At 42.7% G+C, this 19,696-nt stretch overlaps 2 protein-coding genes and 1 long non-coding RNA gene across 3 annotated transcripts in view; 2 read left to right on the top strand and 1 right to left on the bottom strand.

Moving 5' to 3' along the window:
• Positions 1–6,517, top strand: part of C14H1orf43 (chromosome 14 C1orf43 homolog) — a 15,531-nt gene extending 9,014 nt beyond the window's left edge. The window contains exons 3-7 of the mRNA XM_030188182.1: positions 2,250–2,367; positions 3,400–3,453; positions 4,172–4,338; positions 4,870–4,928; positions 5,074–6,517. Coding sequence (XP_030044042.1) covers positions 2,250–2,367; positions 3,400–3,453; positions 4,172–4,338; positions 4,870–4,928; positions 5,074–5,272 — 597 coding nt within the window. The 3' untranslated portion in view covers positions 5,273–6,517. The remainder of the gene's footprint in view (positions 1–2,249; positions 2,368–3,399; positions 3,454–4,171; positions 4,339–4,869; positions 4,929–5,073) is intronic.
• Positions 6,236–19,696, bottom strand: LOC115458304. Its single transcript, XR_003940036.1, has 3 exons — positions 19,684–19,696; positions 9,818–9,820; positions 6,236–6,826 (listed from the first exon to the last, which is right to left on the bottom strand). It is a non-coding gene; the product is annotated as an uncharacterized LOC115458304 (long non-coding RNA).
• Positions 13,401–19,696, top strand: part of IL6R (interleukin 6 receptor) — a 46,936-nt gene continuing 40,640 nt past the window's right edge. Inside the window, 1 exon segment of the mRNA XM_030188179.1 lies at positions 13,401–14,077. Within this exon segment, the coding sequence (XP_030044039.1) occupies positions 13,993–14,077 (85 nt within the window). The 5' untranslated portion in view covers positions 13,401–13,992.

Genomic DNA, 19,696 nt, shown 5'->3' with positions numbered 1-19,696 from the left:
TATGGAGCGATTGAAGCAGGGCTGCCTTGGAGCCTTGGCCTCCCCTGGAGCATACCCCGCCTCAATCTCCTGTGATGTAATTTCCTGTTTCCGCGAGGGCAGGCGGAAACAAAGTTACATCAGAGGAGAGTGGGGCAGGGTATGCTCCAGTGAAGACTGAGGCTCCGAGGCAGCTTTGCCCCACTTCAATCACTGTGGTGCCGCTATGGAGGTGACGGGGAGGGAGAAGGGGAGATTCCTGCAACAGGAGCATCTGTGGACAGTCGGGGATGGGGGTGCAGTGCATGGACATGCAAGCACCTGGCTGGCCATCATTGTTTGGGGGGCCTCAGACAGGAATGGAGGGGGCTTGGGCCCCGAGGCTCCCTGTGGCTACGCCAAATCGTGGCAACATTCCATGATACAAATCCCAGGGCAAGCAGTTGCTTCCCCGTGTCTGTCTCAATAGCAGACTATGGACTTTTCCTCCAGGAACTTGTTCAAACCTTTTTAAAACCCAGATAACACTAATTGCTCTTATTATATCCTCCAGCAAAGAGTTCCAGAGCTTAACTCTTCGTTGAGTGAAAAAATAGTTCCTCCTATTTGTGGAGTGCATTTGGTCTGGGCTTCCAAAATGGTGTTTTTGAACAACATCCATGTCTGATTTAGTGTCCTAACATTAGCAGCCGATCATTTTAGCTTCTTTTTAACCATTTTTCTCATTTTATTATAGTTGCCCTTTTGAAAATTAAATGCAGCTATAGTAGATTTCTTTTGCGGGTTCGTCCCAGATAGTAAGTCAAACTTGATCATTTTATGATCACTGTTTCCCAGGGGAGCCAACACTGCAACCTCTCGCACTAGTCCCTGCATGCTACGAAGGACCAGATCCAAAATTGCTCCCCCTCTTGTCGGATCCTGGACCAGTTGCTCCAAGAAGCAATCGTTTATTACATCTAGAAATGTTATCTCCCTGGCACTCCCTGATGTAACATTTTTCCTGTTAATACTGGAATCACCCATTATTTTAGTGTTGCCCAAATTTCCTAATCTCTGTAAACATTTCTTCATCCGTCTGTTCATTCTGTCCCGGTGGACGGCAGTACAGAAGAATACGCCTTCCCTTCACACATGGAATTTCTATCCATAATGATTCCACACTGCTGTTTCATGTGGAATGTTTATTTTATTTGACTCAATTCCCTCTTTAACATATAACACAACCCTCCCTCCAATTTGATCCTCTCTATCATTGCTATACAATTTGTAACCTGTTAACACAGTGTCCCACTGATTGTCCTCTTCACCAGCTCCGATGAATCCCCTCTCCCCCCCCCCCCCCACCACCAACTTTAGCAGTAGCAAAGACTTCTGTGTGCAGACACTAGCCAGGCACAAGCTTGAACTGACTTCGCCCTTGCTTTTTAAACAGGATGGAGACCTGAAGTATTCCTTAAGGACCACTTCAAACTGCCTGCATCCGCAGACCAGAAGCCATACAGAAACATGTCTTCCACCTGCTGGAGACAGGAATATTGAATTGTAACAGCTCAATTTGTACTCTCTATCTCCACCTGCTGGTAGATGGGCATAACACACGAGCTCTGCATTGATCTGTTGGTGATGTTAAGGAAGAAGTTATTTCATAAAACATGGGAGTTTGTAGTTAAATTTATACAAGATACTTGAAATAGCTGAACAAGTAGTGTTTCAGCTGACTGTGCACAGTAATAAACAGTTGGAACTGAGTGATAAAAGCAAAACAAATATATATTTTCCTGGCTACTAAAAACTTTGAGAGACAGAAATGTTTAAAAAATGTTTCACATCTGTGGTTTATCCCATACCTTTCTGAATTCATGTTACTATTTTAGTCTCCATCACCTGCGCCACGAGAGCATTCCAAGCATCCTACACCCATGCCATGAAAGATGCTCCTGATCTAGCTTCTAACATAGTAACATAATAGATGACGGCAGATAAGGACCTGTACGGTCCATCCAGTCTGCCCAACAAGATAAACTCATATGTGCTACTTTTTGTGTATACCTGACCTTGATTTGTATCTGCCATTTTCAGGGCACAGACCGTAGAAGTCTTGCCCTGCCTCCCCCCACCGGCTCTGCCACCCAATCTCGGCTAAGCTTCTGAAAGTGATTTTTTTTTTTTTTTTAATGACTGATGTCAGTCTGTGGTAATGAGCCTGCCGTCTGATTACCATTCAGAAAATTGATGCAGTTGCTTCTGTTTTGTTCGTTATTGTACAGGATTTGAAGGAAGAAATAGATATCCAACTTTCGAAAGTGCAGGATGTAAAATATGAATCCCAGTTGCTGGCTGATGATGACCAACGACTACTGCAGCTGGAGACCCTGGGAGACAAAGGTACTTACGGTCTCCCTACACACACACACGTTGCCCACAATTACAGGTGCAGGGCCACAGAAGTATGGTACAAGTATATTTGCGTATTCATGCACCATTTCTGAAGCTGCAGTAATCTGCATTAGAGAGGTTTCCCTAACCTGTGGGCAATGTTTTTATAGTTAATAGAAATATGCAACTACAGTGACTGAAAAAAAATGTTCCCTCCTCCTGATTTCCCCCATTATTGCAAACATGGTAGACTGAATGGTTCCTGATCTTCAAACAAAATGTAATACTGAATTAGACAAACAGTAAAAGAAGAGACTTCAATTATTACAAAACACATCTGCAAGATTAATTTTTAACTTAGGAAAGTTTCATGAGGCTACTCCTTTTAAATAACTTACATTGGTTAAAATTAGAGTCTCTCATCCATTTCAAAGTTACTTGTCTAAAATATAAAAGCTTTTACGGCGTGAACTCAGAATCACTAGGCAGGCTTCTCTCATTTACAATCAATAGAAGCCAACAGGAACAACACGGGATGCCCTAGACCACAAGGGCTTTTAAAAGGTAGGCTTGGAGAGGGGCCTGTGAAGTGGGGGAGGGTGGAGTTAGCAGGTGGCCCAGGGAGGGAATGGGTTTTCTGTCGCAGTTGAGGGGGTGAAGGTTGACTCTGGGGGACGAGCTTGTGGTGACATTGGGGCCACAGTTTTGGTTTCGGTTGTGGCTGAAATACAATGGTGGATTTTGACTGCAGATTTAGTGTCGACCAGAACTATAAAACCATTGTTTTCAGTCGGCCTCTACTTAGCTTTTTCAGACCTTGCCTTTTAACAGTTTGCAGGATAAAAACATTCCATAATGAAGACAGTTCTGTTCTGTCTTTCTGGATTGTTATTTTATTTAATGCACTGTAATACTTTTAGCATTGTTACTGGGTGTATTTTTTGGGCATCCTGGTACAATGATAAACCACAGCATATTATTAGGAATCTTTGGGTCATCTTGATAGCAGAGCTGTCTTCTGATATTGGTCTCTCTCTTTAGGTTGCTGTAATTATTTATATAGAATGAAGACTCTGGATACTGTCAGATCATCAGGTAAGCTGGAGCGCTGGTCCTATGTGCCCTCAGTGTTAACCCTAGTTCACTTTAAGCCTGCTCTTTGGGATTTTCTCTCAGACACAACGTGTAATTAAACTCCGGAATTCGTTACCAGAGAATGTGGTAAAGGCGGTTATCTTAGCGGGGTTTAAAAAAAAACATTTGGACGGCTTCTTAAAGGAAAAGTCCATAGACCATTATTAAAATGGACTTGGAGAAAATCCACTGTTTATTTCTAGGATAAGCAGCACAAAATGTATTGTACTGGTTTGGAATCTTGCCAGGTATTTGTGACCTGGATTGGAAACAGGATGCTGGGCTTGATGGACCTTTGGTCTGTCCCAATATGGCACTACTTATGTACTTCTTGGTTGCTCCCAATGCCACCTGATTAAAATGATTTTTGTCTCCAAAGTATATCCTATTGACAGTTTAATGTACAATACGTTTGGTGTGTAGGACATGGCTCGTTCTGGCACTCTCGTCTCGCTTTTCTTGTTTGCATAGGCAATAAATAGAAATAAAACAAAACACAGGAAAGAAAATAAGATGGTACCTTTTTTATTGAACTAACTTAATACATTTTTTTTTTATTAACTTTCAAAGGTAACCCTTCTTCTTCAGATGAGGAATAAGCAAATGTTGGCAAATGTTTTATTACCTTTAAAAGTGAACTAACATGGCTACCACATCAGTTTACTCTTTTTTTGCATAGAAATCCCCTTTCATGATGGTGGAAGATACCCAAAGTCTTTAATAGGAAAGAATTTTCGCTCCTACCTGGTAGAGTTGCGAAATTCCAGCACTCCTTTCAAAGGTGTCCGAAAAGTACTAATTGACGCTCTGCTGGATGGATATGATGCAGCTCGCTACGGCACTGGGGTAAGGGGCCTCATGGGGGGGGGTACACTTTTCAGTAGCAGGACAAGGGTAGTTATTTGGAAGAGATTGTCCTTTTTCCCCAGGAACAGCATGCTACTACTACTTAACATTTCTAAAGCGCTACTAGGGTTACGCAGCGCTGTACAATTTAACATAAAAGGACAGGCCCTGCTCAAAGAGCTTACAATCTAAAGATGCTTTGGCAATAAAGCGTAAGAGGCCCGAGAGAGACCTGACAGTAACACTAGGGCAAGGCTGCTGATTGGGGAAGAGCTGGTCACAGTGAAGAGGCTGGATAAAAGTATAGTGATTACAGAGTATAGGAAACAGCTTTTTGCAACACTTGAATACAGAGCTTTTTTTTTTTCTTTTCAGTATCTTTCCTCTCAGGATTGCTAGAGCCAGGCAGATGTGGAACACTGAAATGATGACACTTGGGAGCAATATCATAAAAACCTCTGCCATAAAGCACTGTTAGTTTTCCTTTGTAGTAAAATTCTCATACTGTCCTCTTTCTGATTTGTAATGCAGGTCTTCGGAAAGATAGAGTACCTGAAATACCAGCAGGCACTGAATGAGCTGACAGCAATGTAAGTGGAAAAGCACGTTCCTGATTCTCTGCATGTGCCTTTTCTGCTGTCCTCTTGCAGTATGTCAAGTACGTAAGATCCCACCCTCACTGTACTCAGTGTATCACATAATGGTTCTACTGGTTTTTATTTTTATTTTTTGCAGTATTAAAGCACGGGGCATTGGCAGTCTGAGGCAACACCAGTTTGCAGCAAAGGATCTATCGGTATCACCTGAATCTTCCTCTACACCCACTATCCAAGTGACCTACTTACCTTCCAACCAGAAGAGCAAGCGGGCTAAGCATTTCTTGGAGCTCAAGAGTTTTAAAGACAACTACAATACCCTTGAGAGCACCCTGTGAGCCCTGACAGCATGGGATACTCCACTAGGTCAAGCATGGTTTAAAGACACAGACTGTTCTGCCTCTTTGTGTTTGTCCTTCGTAAGCAGAGATGGCGCTTTTCAGTTGTTAGTTCTGGGTCCTTCAAAACGGGTACCTTTCCCAAAAGTCCCCCGTTACCTATGCATCTCTCTTTCTGGGCACATTTGACCCCTCCCCCACCCCTTTGCTCCTATGTCCAAGGACCAGGACATGTGAAAATGTCTGTCCCACAGCTTCGATCTCTCTGGAGGAATAGTGCAGCATAGTAAAATGCATTGTGCTAAACAGCTGAAAGCTTGGAAGCTGGTGAAATGGTTTCATAATTTTAATGTTGAAATGTCCTTACTGGGCGTGTCCTCCATCCCCTCTGTGATATTAAGAGGGTTTTGGAAAGGAGACAAATACTTTATTAACATCACTGTGCTCAGTATTAGAGTGATTGTTCCCCTGAGCCAGACAACCAAGGCATTACGTGCTTCTCAGCGTTCATAAGTGCTCTGACTTGAGCATCAAGTTCCCTGTTTAAGTCTACAGATCTTAAGCAAGTGTCAGACACCACCACAGTGCTTGCGTTCCACATCTATCACAGTATTGTTTCCAAAACCCATGTGCACAGGGAACTGACTAAGAAAGCCAAAAGCTCCAACCTGTAGGAGCCAGGTCCATTTGTTTTTCAGTGGTAACCCTTAGCTGTCTACTTGTGTGCTTCTATTTGGTATTACACACAGGGTTCTTGAGTGAACCGAGTGTTGTCCTTCTGTAAGGCTTAGTATTGGCATTTTACTTAAAACTTGACAGAAGGTGGGTTCGTCGTGTTCTTCAAACACAAGGATCCCATCGCCGTTGGCATTCTCAAGTGCTGTGAATGTGATCAGAGACTTAACACCATTCACTGGACATTCTTCTTAAAGATAGTAATTTTTTTTTTTTGGGGGGGGGGGGGGGGGGGGTAAGCATATGTATTATGTGAAGTTGTACAATTTATGTTGAGATATTTTTGATAATGTGCAAATTTAGATCATATATTAAATAAGCAGAAAAGTGTATATTGTGGAGATATAACTAGGCCAGATTTGGTTTATGTTTCAACTTTTTATGGATGTCAATTCGAAAGAAACACATCCAACAATTTAAGTGTACAGAAATTCAAATATCAAAATGTACACAGTAAAAACAACAGAATATTTAGGCAGTCATTAAACTTTTAACAGTTTTATCCACCCACCCCTGCCCTCTCTTTTTATGTTTCAACTTTATTAAAAACAAAAGAAGTTACCTATCTCCCCGGTCATGCAGTTACCTCTCTGCCTTTATTACAGATCCAGTTCCTTTATTGTTTCCCCATTTCTAAGTTATCCTATCCCCTTCCCTTATAAACCCCTGCCAGATTTGGTTTAAATCACGCTGCATGAGCTGGAGTAAATTTGATTCAGATCCTACTTTAAACCACTAGTCCAGGAGATTCTGCACTGATAAAAGTGAAACTGTAAAATAAATATCTGCTTTATTTCAACTGAAAAAGAACATGCTGTACTTAGGAGTCCACCGAAAAGCTAGAGGCAAGGATTACATTTAGAATTTTTTCTAAGCTGAAGATCCTGCCTGCGGGGACCACTGTACAACCTCCTAGTTCAAAGCATCAGTCTGATCTTCAGTGGCACTGGAGAAGGATGGGCCTCAAGGCACTACTGCTCCTTTCAGCTGTGGTGGGGGGGGGGGGGGGGGGGGGGGCAGGTAACTCAGGGTGGATTAAAAAAAAAAAAAAAAAGAGACTAGAGGCTTCTAAGAAAGGATGATGTGGCGTGTGTATATTGACACCTGGGATGTGAATAGGAGAAAGACTAGAGCTGAGGAAAGTCACTGCTCTCCCATTATCTCTGTCCCCATCCCCATCTCCCATTTATGTGCATGAGATCCCCTCCACTATCACTCCCAAAAGATCAAAATAAAGGATGTGGACACACAACAAACTTGGGAAACTACTTTATTTATATTATGCAAACTAGCTCAAATTTATGCAAATATGCTACAGAAACTGTTACAGAAAAGTAGGGCCACTAATTAGGAATATGAATGGGTTCTATTTTTAGAAAAGTATTTGTAAAACAAGTAAAAATCCAACTTTAAAAAAAATTGTGTTTTTATTACACATCACCACCAGCTTTTAGAATAGCCTGTCAAAGTTATAGGAGCTAAGGGAAGAAAGTCACGTGACAGCTGTAAATAGTGGCAGTTATGTGTAATCATTGGTATAAATCAGTGTTTCTCACACCAGTCCTCGGGATACAGACAGGATAACCACAATTAATTTGCATATAGTGGAGGCAGGGCAGGCAATTTTATCTAGTGCATATTTGTTGTGGGTATTCTGACAACCTGATTGGCTGGATGTGGCTGCTTTATGTGCGCAGACGGCATAGGCAGCAGCGAGTGGAGATCGCTCCTGCCTCAACTTGCCACTAGAGCACCAGGGAAGTAAGTGCAAGTGCGGCGAACTGCGATTACAACTATTCATTTCTGGGGCATCGAACTTACACCACGTGTATGTCATAGAGCTATTCTTTGACCCCCCCCCCAAGGCAGGCATTGTTTAACTCCGAAACATGGCCCGTGTCGGGTCACTCATCAATAAAGAACTTCAATTGTCCCAGTCTTGAAGGCCCAGTGTTGCTTTTTTCTGTGGTACATTTATACCCCGCATTATCCCACAAGAGCGGGCTCAATGTGGCTTACAATGTTACAAAATTTTACAAAAGGGTACAGTTCAGGGAGGGCACAGATCAAGGGGACAGACAAGATCATGAGGAAAAGACAAAAGAGCATGGCAAGGTTGACGTAATTAGTGGTGAGGCGAGTACAAGTGATAGGAGGAAAGTTAGGGCTTAGTATTGACAGTGGGATAAGCTATCTCGAATAAAAATGTCTTTAAAAATTTCTTGAAGAGCTAGTGGTCTTCAATCTCTTTCAGATGTCTGGGTAGAACATTCCAAGATTTCGTGCTGACATAGAAGGTTGAGGTGAAGAGTAATTTATATTAAACATGCTTGCAGCTTGGATAGTGTAAATTAAGGTAGGATCGTGCAGACACTGAAGCATTTCTGGTGGGCAGATCTATGAAATCTTCCATATAAGCAGGGGCTTCCCCATATATTATGAGTCAATGAATAGATTTTAAAGGAAATACGGTCGTTAATGGGAAGCCAGTACAGAAGAAAACGCAGAGGGCGAGCATGGTCAAAACGCGATTTGCCCAAGATTAGCCTTGCAGCAGTGTTTTGAGCAGTCTGGAGTTTTTTTTAGAATGTAACCATGGCATCCTGCAATTCATTCCACTGCAATAGTCAAAATGCGATAGCACCAACCAATGGTTGAGGGTACGAAAGAGCTCTTTAGTGAGGAATTGCCTGATACGCCTCAACTTCCACATGGAATGGAACATTCTTCTTCTGATGAGTTTAGCTTGAGTATCCAGTATCAAGTGATTATCCAACATGACTCCAAGAATTTTTAGACTGTGAGATTGGAAGGTTAAAATCCTTGAGGACATCCGGGAAATTATAGACCGGTGAGCCTGATGTCAGTGCCGGGCAAAATGGTAGAGACTATTAAGAACAAAATTATACAGCATATTCAAAATCATGGATTAATGAGACAAAGCCAACATGGATTTAGTGAAGGGAAATCTTGCCTCACCAATCTATTACATTTCTTTGAAGGGGTGAACAAACGTGGATAAAGGCGAGCCAGTTGATATTGTGTATCTGGATTTTCAAAAGGCATTTGACAAAGTACCTCATGAAAGACTCCAGAAAAAATTGGAGAGTCATGGTATAGGAGGTAGTGTTCTATTGTGGATTAAAAACTGGTTAAAAGATAGAAAACAGAGTAGGGTTAAATGGTCAGTATTCTCAATGGAGAAGAGTAGTTAGTGGTGTTCCCCAGGGGTCTGGTCTGTGCGTGGACCGCTGCTTTTTAACATATTTATAAATGACCTAGAGATGGGAGTTACTAGTGAGGTAATTAAATTTGCTGATGACACAAAGTTATTCAAAGTCATTAAATCGCGGGAGGATTGTGAAAAATTACAAGAGGACCTTACGAGACTGGGCGTCTAAATGGCAGATGACGTTTAATGTGAGCAAGTGCAAAGTGATGTACTAGGTGTTACAGTATCCTATCCTGACCTGAGGAAGGGGGTTTTGTTCTCCGAAAGTTAGTCAAAATGTATTAAAATTAGTGCAATAAAAAGATTACCTTGTTTACATGTTCTATTATAAACATTTATTAATACAGCTACAATACTACTTTATCCTAAAGCAAAAAAAAAGAAAAAAATATATTTTATTTACAGTTTGTTGTCTCTGGTTTCTGCTTTCCTCATCTTCTTTTCACTGTCTTCCTTCCATCCAGCATCTGTCTTTGTTCTCTATCTGCCATCCAGTGTCTGCCCTCTCTGCTGTCCCCTCCATCTCTCCCTGTCCCTTCCATCCACATCTGCCCTCTATCTCTGCCCCTTCCATCCACCATCTGCCCATCTGCCCTCTCTCTCTCTTCCATTCACTGTCTGCCCTTTCTATCCCTTCCATCCACTGTCTGCCCTCCCTTCCCCTTCAATCCACCATTTGCCATCCCTCTCCCATCCATCCAGGGTCTGCCCTCCGTCTTGCTCCCCCTTCCATCCAGGATCTGTCCCCTCTCTCTCTGCCCCTTTTTTTCAGCCTCCAGTTCCAGCCCCCTTATCCCACCTGCCCCTAGTTCTAGCCCCAGCCCACATCTCCCACCAGTCCCAAGCTTCAGCCCCCAGCCACTTCTCCCTGTCCCCTTTTCAGCCCTCAGTCCCCACAGTTTCAACCCCTGCCCCTTTTCAGCCCCCAATCCCAGTAATAGCCCCCTTATCCCAACTACCATCATTTTCAGCCCCCAGTTCCAGTCCCCTTTATCCACATGCCTTGCATTAGGGACCCCCCCCCCTTTTCAGCCCCATTCTCCCACCTGACCCAGGCATGCCCCATTTTCCCACCAGCCCCAGGCATGGCCCCCATTTTCCCTCATGGCCCCTTCTCAGACCCCAGTTCCAGCCCCCTTCTCCCATCTGAGAACCCCTCCCCAGTCCCCTTCTCCCATCTGAGAGAGCCCCCTCCCTTTCTCCCATCTGAGAACCCCCACCCGTCCCCTTCTCCCATCTGAGAACACCCCCCGACCCGACTACCAGCTCCGTCGACAGATAACAGCCCTCTTCTCCTGCCACCACCCTGCCTTAAAAAAAAAATCTGTGAAGCGGCGTGGCAGGCAGCGCCTCGCATCTGCCCTGCTTGTAAAAGAAGCAAATCTCCTCCTCGTCGTCGGGCCTTCCCTCACTGTGTCCCGCCCTCGTGGAAATAGGAAGTTACCTCAGAGGAGGGCAAGACACAGTGAGGGAAGGCCCGACGATAAGGAGGAGATTTGCTTCTTTTACAAACAGGGCAGACGCGAGGTGCTGCCTGCCACACCGCTTCACAGATTTCTTTTTAATGGGTGAGAGCAGCGGGAGCAGAGCACCCCCCCACCTGCTGACACCTGGGGCGGACCGCAGCCACCACCCCGCCCGTGGTACACCACTGCCTCCTATCCCATGACTCTCCAATTTCGTCTGCAGTCTTTTATGAGGTACGCCTTCTGAATATCCAGATACACAATATCAACCAGCTCACCTTTAGCCACATGTTTGTTCACACCTTCAAAGAAATGTAATAGATTGGTGAGGCAAGATTTCCCTTCACTAAATCCATGTTGGCTTTGTCTCATTAATCCATGTTTTTGAATATGCTCTGTAAATTTGTTCTTTATAATAGTCTCTACCATTTTCCCGGCACCAACGTCAGACTCACTGGTCTATAATTTCCCGGATCTCCTCTGGAACCTTTTTTAAAAAGTGGCTTTACATTGGCCACCCTACAATCTTCTGGTAACACGCTCGATTTTAAGGATAAAGTATATATTACTAACAATAGTTCTGCAAGTTCATTTTTCAGTTATGTCAGTACTCTGGGATGAATACCATTCGGTCCAGGAGATTTGCTACTCTTTAATTTGTAGAACTGCCCCATTACATCCTCCATGTTTATAGAGATTTCATTCAGTTTCTCCAACTCGTTAACTTTGAATACCATTTCTGGCACCAGTATCTCACACAAATCTTCCTTGGTGAAGACAGAAGCAAAGAATTCATTTAATCTCTCCGCTATGCCTTTGTCTTCCCTGATCGTCCCTTTTACCCCTCAGTCATCTAGCAGTCCAGCCGATTCTTTTGCCAGCTTCCTGCTTTTAATATACCTTTAAAAAATTTACTATGTGTTTTTGTCTCCAACGCAATCTTTTTTTCAAAGTCCCTCTTAGCCTTCCTTATCAGCGCTTTGCATTTGACTTGACATTCCTTATGCTGTTTCTTTTTATTTTCAGTTGGTTCCTTTTCCATTTTCTGAAGGATTTTCTTTTAGATCTAATAGCTTCCTTCACCTCACTTTTTAACCATGCTGGCTGTCGTTTGGTCTTCCGTCCTCCTTGTTTAATACGCGGAATATATCTGGCCTGGACTTCCAGGATGGTGTTTTTGAACAGCATCCACGCCTGATATAAATTTTTGACCCTCAAGCTTTTTCTTTTTTTTTTTCACCGTTCTTCACATTTTATCATAGTCTCCTTTTTTTAAAGTTAAACGCTAACATATTGGATTTCCTGCGTATACTTACTTCAAACCTAATATCAAATTTGATCATATTATGATCACTGTTATCAAGCGGCCCCAGCACTATTATCTCCCACACCAGATCATGCACTCCACTAAGGACTAGGTCTAGAATTTTTCCTTCTCTTGTCGACTCCTGTAGCAGCTGCTCTATAAAGCAGTCTTTGATTTCATCAAGGAAGTTTACCTCCCTAGCATGCCCTGATGTTACATTTACCCAGTCAATATCGGGGTAATTTAAATCACCCATAATTATTGTGTTGCCCAGTTTGTTTGTGTCCCTAATTTCCTTTAACATTTCTATATCCGTATGTTCATCCTGGCCAGGCGGATGGTAGTACACTCCTATCACTATCCTTTTCCCCTTTACACATGGAATTTCAATCCATAGAGGTTCCAAGATGTGTTTTGTTTCCTGCAGAATTTTCAGTCTATTTGATTCAAGGCTCTCGTTAATATACAATGCTACCCCTCCACCAATTTGATCCACCCTATCACTATGATATAATTTGTACCCTGGTATGACAGTGTCCCACTGGTTATCCTCCTTCCACCAGGTCTCAGAGATGCCTATTATATCTAATTTTTCATTTAGTGCAATATATTCTAACTCTCCCATCTTATTTCTTAGGCTCCTGGCATCCGCATATAGACATTTCAAAGTATGTTTGTTGTTCCTATTTACATCATGTTTAGTACTTGACAGTATTAATTTGCAATGTTTTGTCTGATTTTTATTTAAGGACACCTGGTCTCTTTTGCAATCAGGATACCCTATCTTCCCTGTTTTAGTGATATCTTTGAAAGATACCTTATCCCGAACCATGCGCTTTTGAGCGACTGTCGGCCTCCCCCCCCCCCCCCCCCCCCCCCCCGCTTCTAGTTTAAAAGGTGCTCTCTCTCGTTTTTAAATGCCGATGCCAGCAGCCTGGTCCCACCCTGGTTAAGGTGGAGCCCATCCTTTCGGAATAGGCTCCCCCTTCCCCAGAATGTTGCCCAGTTCCTAACAAATGTAAAACCCTCCTCCCTGCACCATCGTCTCATCCACGCATTGAGACTCTGGAGCTCTGCCTGTCTCATTGGCCCTGCGCTTGGAACGGGTAGCATTTCAGAAAATGCTACCCTAGAGGATCTGGATTTGAGCTTTCTACCTAAGAGCCTAAATTTGGCTTCCAGAACCTCTCCCCCACATTTTCCTATGTCATTGGGGAAGGGGAGAGTTAATTTAACCTGATAGTTTTTGCAAGGTTCATTTCAAGAAGAATTATCCTTGACCTTTAAAAATGTTGGTTAATAATTCAGGGGCCTGATGACCTGCACTGTAGAGAAGTTAGTGATTAATCCACTGCTCAGGCAGTGCTACCCTGTTTCCACGTGTCAAAACATTTTTTTGTTTTCTGAAGCTTGTGCTAATGTCCACTGTACCAGCACAAAGCTGCTGAATGGTACATTGCTCTTCTGCCCAAGAATACCTTGTAGTGAAGGCTGGCTACCCTGCATGGAAAGGCTGAACCATCAGCTAACAGATTAGCATCTAGAAAGGTGAATCTTGTTCCAGTGTGGCTGAAGTTTTGCTGCTTTCTTCCACTTTGTGAAGATGTGAATTGGGTTTTCCATCAGTCCTTCTATTGTGGTGGTGATAAAGGAAGCTTCCAAGCCACCAGCACTTCTGTTTTTAGCTATGAAAACTGCAGCAGGCTGAAGTCTTGTTAGTTCCTTCTGTGTTTTCCTGTTGCTAGAGCTGCTTCGTTATATGTTTTTAAGTAACGGAGGGAGGGAGGGAGTGTGTGCACATGTGTCTCAGCATCCTGCACAGCATCAGACTACGGATGCCAGAAGCCATTCTAGACACTCATCAGAAACTGATCTGAAGATACAAAGCTTGTACAGAGGCTAGAACATTTGTGTTCTCTGTGAACTGTGGTGTCTCTACAGTCGTGTATTATGCTTGAAAGTGGAGTCTGGAATCTAAATCATGTGGCCTCCTTTGGCTTTTACCATGGCTATTTCTCTGCTTTTGGCCTCAGAGAGTTTCCAGATGAGGCGATGTCCCAAACCAGGTAAAACTCGTATCTGAATGTTTTACTGGCTGCTGAGAATTTCCTCCTTTTTAATTAACCCAATTCTTTCATATCTCTGGAGCTGTGAAGTCTGAAGATATTTTTTTTTAATGTGATTCAATGTATTTCCTTTTCCCAGCAAATGCTGAGCAAGGTAAAACAGTTACACATTGTGTTCAGGGTGCGAAAAGATGAACATTCGTCAAGTTCAATGCTGCTCTCTGATTACCTTCCAGACCTCCTTGTGCATGAGCTCTGGAGAGGATGAGAACACAGTGTATTTACAAGCACTTCTACAGTGGTGAAAGAAATGTATTCACCACTAGCAATCCAGTGACAGGCTTAAAAATCGGTAGGTTAGCTATTTCACAGCCATCGCAATCTTTTCCCATTTACTTTTGAGCTGATTTGGTGGTATAACGGTAACTGGCAGCACAGCTCGGAGTATACATGTGAAATCTGCTATTGCTTAATGTTTTTGACTAAAATCAAGTGCAAAGTCTAAGAAGGTTGATGCAGAAAGCCATGTGCGCCAATGACGGCTTCTACCATTAGATTAATGAGAACATTTTCCGCAGTAATGTCCTAATCGAATGAAATGTAAAGTTCAAGTGCGCAGAATTTGCATGCTGATCCAGGAAAGCTTGCCCCATACATGCACACAAAGGTTCTGAGTAAGGACGGCCTCACTGTGCGCATGTCCAAAGAAAACAAAAATGACAAAAGTGAGAGCAACAACTGTGTGCATGATTTGGAATGGTTTTCTGTATGGAAAAAGAGTCACAAATATTTCTTGTGTATAACATTTTTGCCAAGCTAATATTTCTGCGTAGAGCAACATTCCAGTTCATGCACAAATGTGTGTAGGTACTTTTGTTTTCTTTGGACATGCACAGAGCTGTTCCCTCCCCTCCTGCCTTCTAAAGTTGCAGGTACATGATATGGTCATTAAAAAAAAAAAAAAAACAGCATTAAATGCTCTTGACTAATGTTGCCACGCTGCCTTAGACCTGGAGTGAACTTTTTGTGTTCTCATGTTAAACTCCCCTGTTTACATGTGTGCATTGTGGAAGAATACCGAATGGTGTCATTACCATCCAGTTAATATATTGTGCGCTCATGTGTACCACACAAAGTTGACTTCTATGCTGATCCCCTTGTACATCGTGCAATCATTACTGTGTGCATACACCTCCCAGTAACCATGCACTTCTACTGGCAGTGGCTTTCTGGATTGGCCCATACATTAAAAGCCAAGGATAATATCTGCTGGGCCTTTAGGCTGAGCTTAAGACCCAGCCTTACCAACCAATCCCAGTACTTACGTGAAAAAATGTATTTAACCTGCTATATCAAAAGGGAGAAATCAAGGAACATAAGCTGCAAATGAGGTAACATCCAGCTTGTATTTCTCAATTTGTAAACATGTATACTCAGAATTATTGATTCTTGACACACATTTATACTAAAATAAAATTCCTAGATTGACAAATAACAGATGTTTGATTTAGTACCGTTCTTTATTCCATGAAAAGCAAGCTAGAGACATTTTATCTGAGATGCTATTCAGTTGTCTCTACTGTAGGGAGCAGGCCTCAGTGTATGAATTAGTATGACATAGCAGGTGACTCACTGTGACATTTTATTGGGGGGGGGGGGGGGGGTAGGTTGGATTGTAGAGAAATAAAATGTCATACACTGAGGCCTGCTCACTACAGTACAGACAACTGAATAAAATGACTAACTTGCTTTTCATTGTAATAAAGAAGAAAACTACTAAGTAGGATGTGATCTCTTTGCTATACCAATGTCTGTAAGACAAAATACATAATAGTGCAGGTGTTAGTGGAAGATCCAGTTGACTTTTTTTCTCACATAGGTTTCTGTCCTGCAAAATTTCCTCCACTAACCAAACAGCCATATGACTGGAGGTGTTCTGTAGTGTTATTCTTCTGTGAAATACATTTGGGCTAGCTTGGGAGATATTTTTAATTTGGCTCTGTGCATAATATTTTGCATGTCTCTGAATTGCAGAGACTAGAAACACTGTGGTAGATGTCGCTTACTGGGTCTCCTGAGAGTCTGGGTGGAGCTGAAGCACCAATGTGATCACTCAACTATGAATTCAAAAACTGGACAGCAAAGCAAGCTTGTACTCTAAATATTAAACTACTCATTAAATTCACTTGATTATAGTAGCCGCTCTCATTTACTTGTAGCTTGAAAATGAATTCTATATGGAAAGCTTGGAGAATCAGAGTAATTATCTTGGAACATGTAAATAATGGCTGGTAGAAACGGTTTATTTGGCTAATCCATTCCATTGAAATATGACTTCTTCTACTGATGCTCCGTTTGACGGGCAGGTCACAGCAGCCTCCATTGCTTCAAGTTACAAAATGTGGACTGTGAGGTCCACATGTCCATGGAAATATCCATCTACCTGTAGGTCACTTGCCTTTCAAATCTAAATTCCAGATTGAAAAGCAGTTTAGACCTGGCTTTCAGATCTGTAAGGCAGAGATCGGCAGCTCTGGTGGGGGTAGCGATGGCACAAAACCAGTGACGCATTGTTGGTGTTAGGTCTTCGCTCAACGCGAGTAACATTCAGGCACTGTAGGTATTTTCCTGTCCTTGAGAGCTTACAATCTAAGGAACTCTTTTACTAAGCTTAGTGTGTGCTAAATGCTAAGAAGCCCAATGTGCTTCTTACACGCTACACTTGAGTATAAAGTCCTCTTAGTTTGTACCTGAGCCTATGGACACTTAATTCACTTGCTCAAGGTGGATTTGAACTGGGCTTTCCTAGTTCTCAACCTGCTGCCTAGGTGAAAAAAAATTAACAACTCAATTGCCTCAGCTACAAACTTAACCCTCCTTTTACAATGCCATGCTAGCAGCTGCCGGTTCGGTGATGCTGACACAGCCCATTCAAACTGCATTACCACGCAGCCATCGCTAGCGTATCACAGAAAAAGGGGGGGGGGGGGGGTTAGATGTAAGCCTTTGAGGAAAAGGAAATACCTAGGGTACATGAATGTAAATCACCTTGAGCTACCACTGAAAATGTGTGAGCTAAATTCAAATAAATAAAGTATGAAGCAATCATTTATATAAAAAGTGTTAAGCAGTTAGTTGTGAGAAGCCAATTCACTGAAACAAACACAGGGAAGGAAGTGAACAGTGAATCAGTAATCACAGAAACTGTCAGCTCATCAAAAATAAAAAATAAAAAACCACCCAAAACACAAAAAAAAGAAGTTAGAATAGAGGAAGAGACTGAATCTGAAGAAATCTTGCTGAGATTGAATTCTTAGCATAACATCTTTGTTAGACAGAAATAGCAACAGCTCGAGCTCCTTCTCTGTTTAGTATTGTCTGCTTCACTTTCCTCCTCTCTATAGCTCTGTGGATGTAATTCTGGGTCACGTATTGCAGTGGATTTCTGACTGTCTAGAAATGCATAATTCATAGTGTTCATAAATCTTGCTATGCCACATTTATGCACAGAAGAGGCTGTTCTATTACTCAATGCCACAAGTTAGGCACCTAACTGATTAACAGTGGGCACTAACATCTGGGCACCAAACGTCCATGATAGAATATGACCTACATTTCGGCCACTTACATCGTGTTAACAGCAGGCATAAATGCATGTGCCTAAACAGAAACATAGAAACATCAATGGCCCATCCAGTCTGCCGTAACCACTAACTCTTCTGTTTCCTAAGGGATCCCATGTGCCTGTCCCATGCTTTCTTTAAAGTCTGACACAGTCCTTGTCTCCATGATCTCCACCAGGAGGCCATTCTACACTTCCACCTTCCCTTTCCGTGTACAAATATTTTCTTAGATTCTTCCTAAGCCTATCTCCTCTTAGCTTCATCGTATGCCCCCTCATTCCAGAGTATTCCTTCATTTGGAAAAAGGCTCACTTCTTGTACATTAATGCTCCTGAGATTTATTTATTTATTTATTTGATACTTATATCCCACATTTTCCCACTCATGCAGGCACAATGTGGCTTACAGAGTATTAAATAAGAGTACAAACTTAACAGCTTAGGCAAACATAAAGAAGTAAGTAGGAGGGAAGAAACTAACAAAGTGAACTAGGTAGGGTAAGGGACAAGGGATGCTTTAATCAACATGGTAACTTGAGGGATAAGTCTTAGCAAAGAGGAATGTCTTTAACAACTTCTTAAAAAGGGCATGGTCCACTTGAGTTTTAAGGTGACGAGGTAACGTGTTCCAGTGTTTGGGACTCCAATAACGGAAAGACGAGGCGAAGATTTTCTTATACTTGACTCCCTTACAATTCGGAAAATGAAGGTGGAGATAGGACCGAGCAGCAGGGTTGGCATTTCTAGGCGGAAGGTCGATCAAGGGGAGCATGTATTCCGGGGCAGCCCCATAGATGATTTTATGTGTTAGGGAGCAGATCTTAAAAGCAATTCGCTCCTGTACTGGCAGCCAATGAAGTTTAAAACGCAGGGGGTCGGCGTGTGCAAAACGCCTTTCATTTAGGATGAGCCTCGCCGCAGTGTTCTGAGCCGTTTGGAAAGTTTTCAATAAGGAGGCCTGGCAACCCACATAAATACCACTACAATAATCCAGGTGGGATAGGACAAGCCAATGGACAAGGGTACGAAACAAGTCTCTGGGAAGGAGGTATCTGATGCGCCGAAGCCTCCACATGGCCTGGAACATTTTTTTGGAGACCAAGTGTACATGATCAACCAGCTGGAGATGTGAATCCAGATGCACTCCTAAAAGTCTCAGGCTGTTGGTAATCGGGAGGGCAGAACCCTGAACTGGAAGCATTGTGTCAGTTACATGAGCGTACGTGGACGAGAGGATGAGACAATGAGTTTTTTCCCTGTTTAGCCTGAAGCGAAACACCCTGGCCCATTGTTCTAAAGTGGAGAAACAGGCATCTATGAGGTTGGCAACTTCTGATACTGTGGATTGAAAAGGGATATAGACTGTAATATCATCCGCATAGATGAAAGGATTGAGGTCCAGATTTGCAAGTGCTGTGGCTAAAGGCATCATCATTATATTGAATAGGGTAGGTGAGAGGGGAGAGCCCTGAGGGACCCCACAGGAAGCATTCCACGGTTCAGAAGTGTGGGAATTCACCATGACCTGATAGGACCTTGAGGTCAAGAAACCCTTGAACCAATGCAAAACTGGCCCTCCTATACCAATAGAATCCAGTAGATGGAGCAGGAGTTCATGATCTACCATGTCAAAAGCACTAGACATGTCAAATTGTAACAGAAGAATCTTCCGTCCAATAGATAGTTCTCGTCGAAAGTTGGATAAGAGGGTAACCAGGACAGTCTCCGTGCTGTAATGAACTCGAAAACCTGATTGTGAATGATGGAGGATATCGAAATTAGTCAAAAATTCGTTGAGCTGAACATTGACCAGACTCTCCATCAGCTTGATAACTAGAGGTATCGAAGCCACTGGGCGATAGTTAGAGATGACATCTGGCTTGATCTTTAAATTTTTTGGGATTGGGGTGAGAAGGATGTTTCCATGACCTGGCGGGAAGAATCCTGCGCTTAACATATAGTTAAGGTAACAGGTCAGTTCTACAATGTAGCATTTT

The sequence above is a fragment of the Microcaecilia unicolor genome, chromosome 14 (genome assembly GCF_901765095.1).
Source record: "Microcaecilia unicolor chromosome 14, aMicUni1.1, whole genome shotgun sequence".
Classification (NCBI taxonomy): Eukaryota; Metazoa; Chordata; class Amphibia; order Gymnophiona; family Siphonopidae; genus Microcaecilia; species Microcaecilia unicolor.
This window is presented reverse-complemented; position numbering and strand designations above follow the sequence as displayed.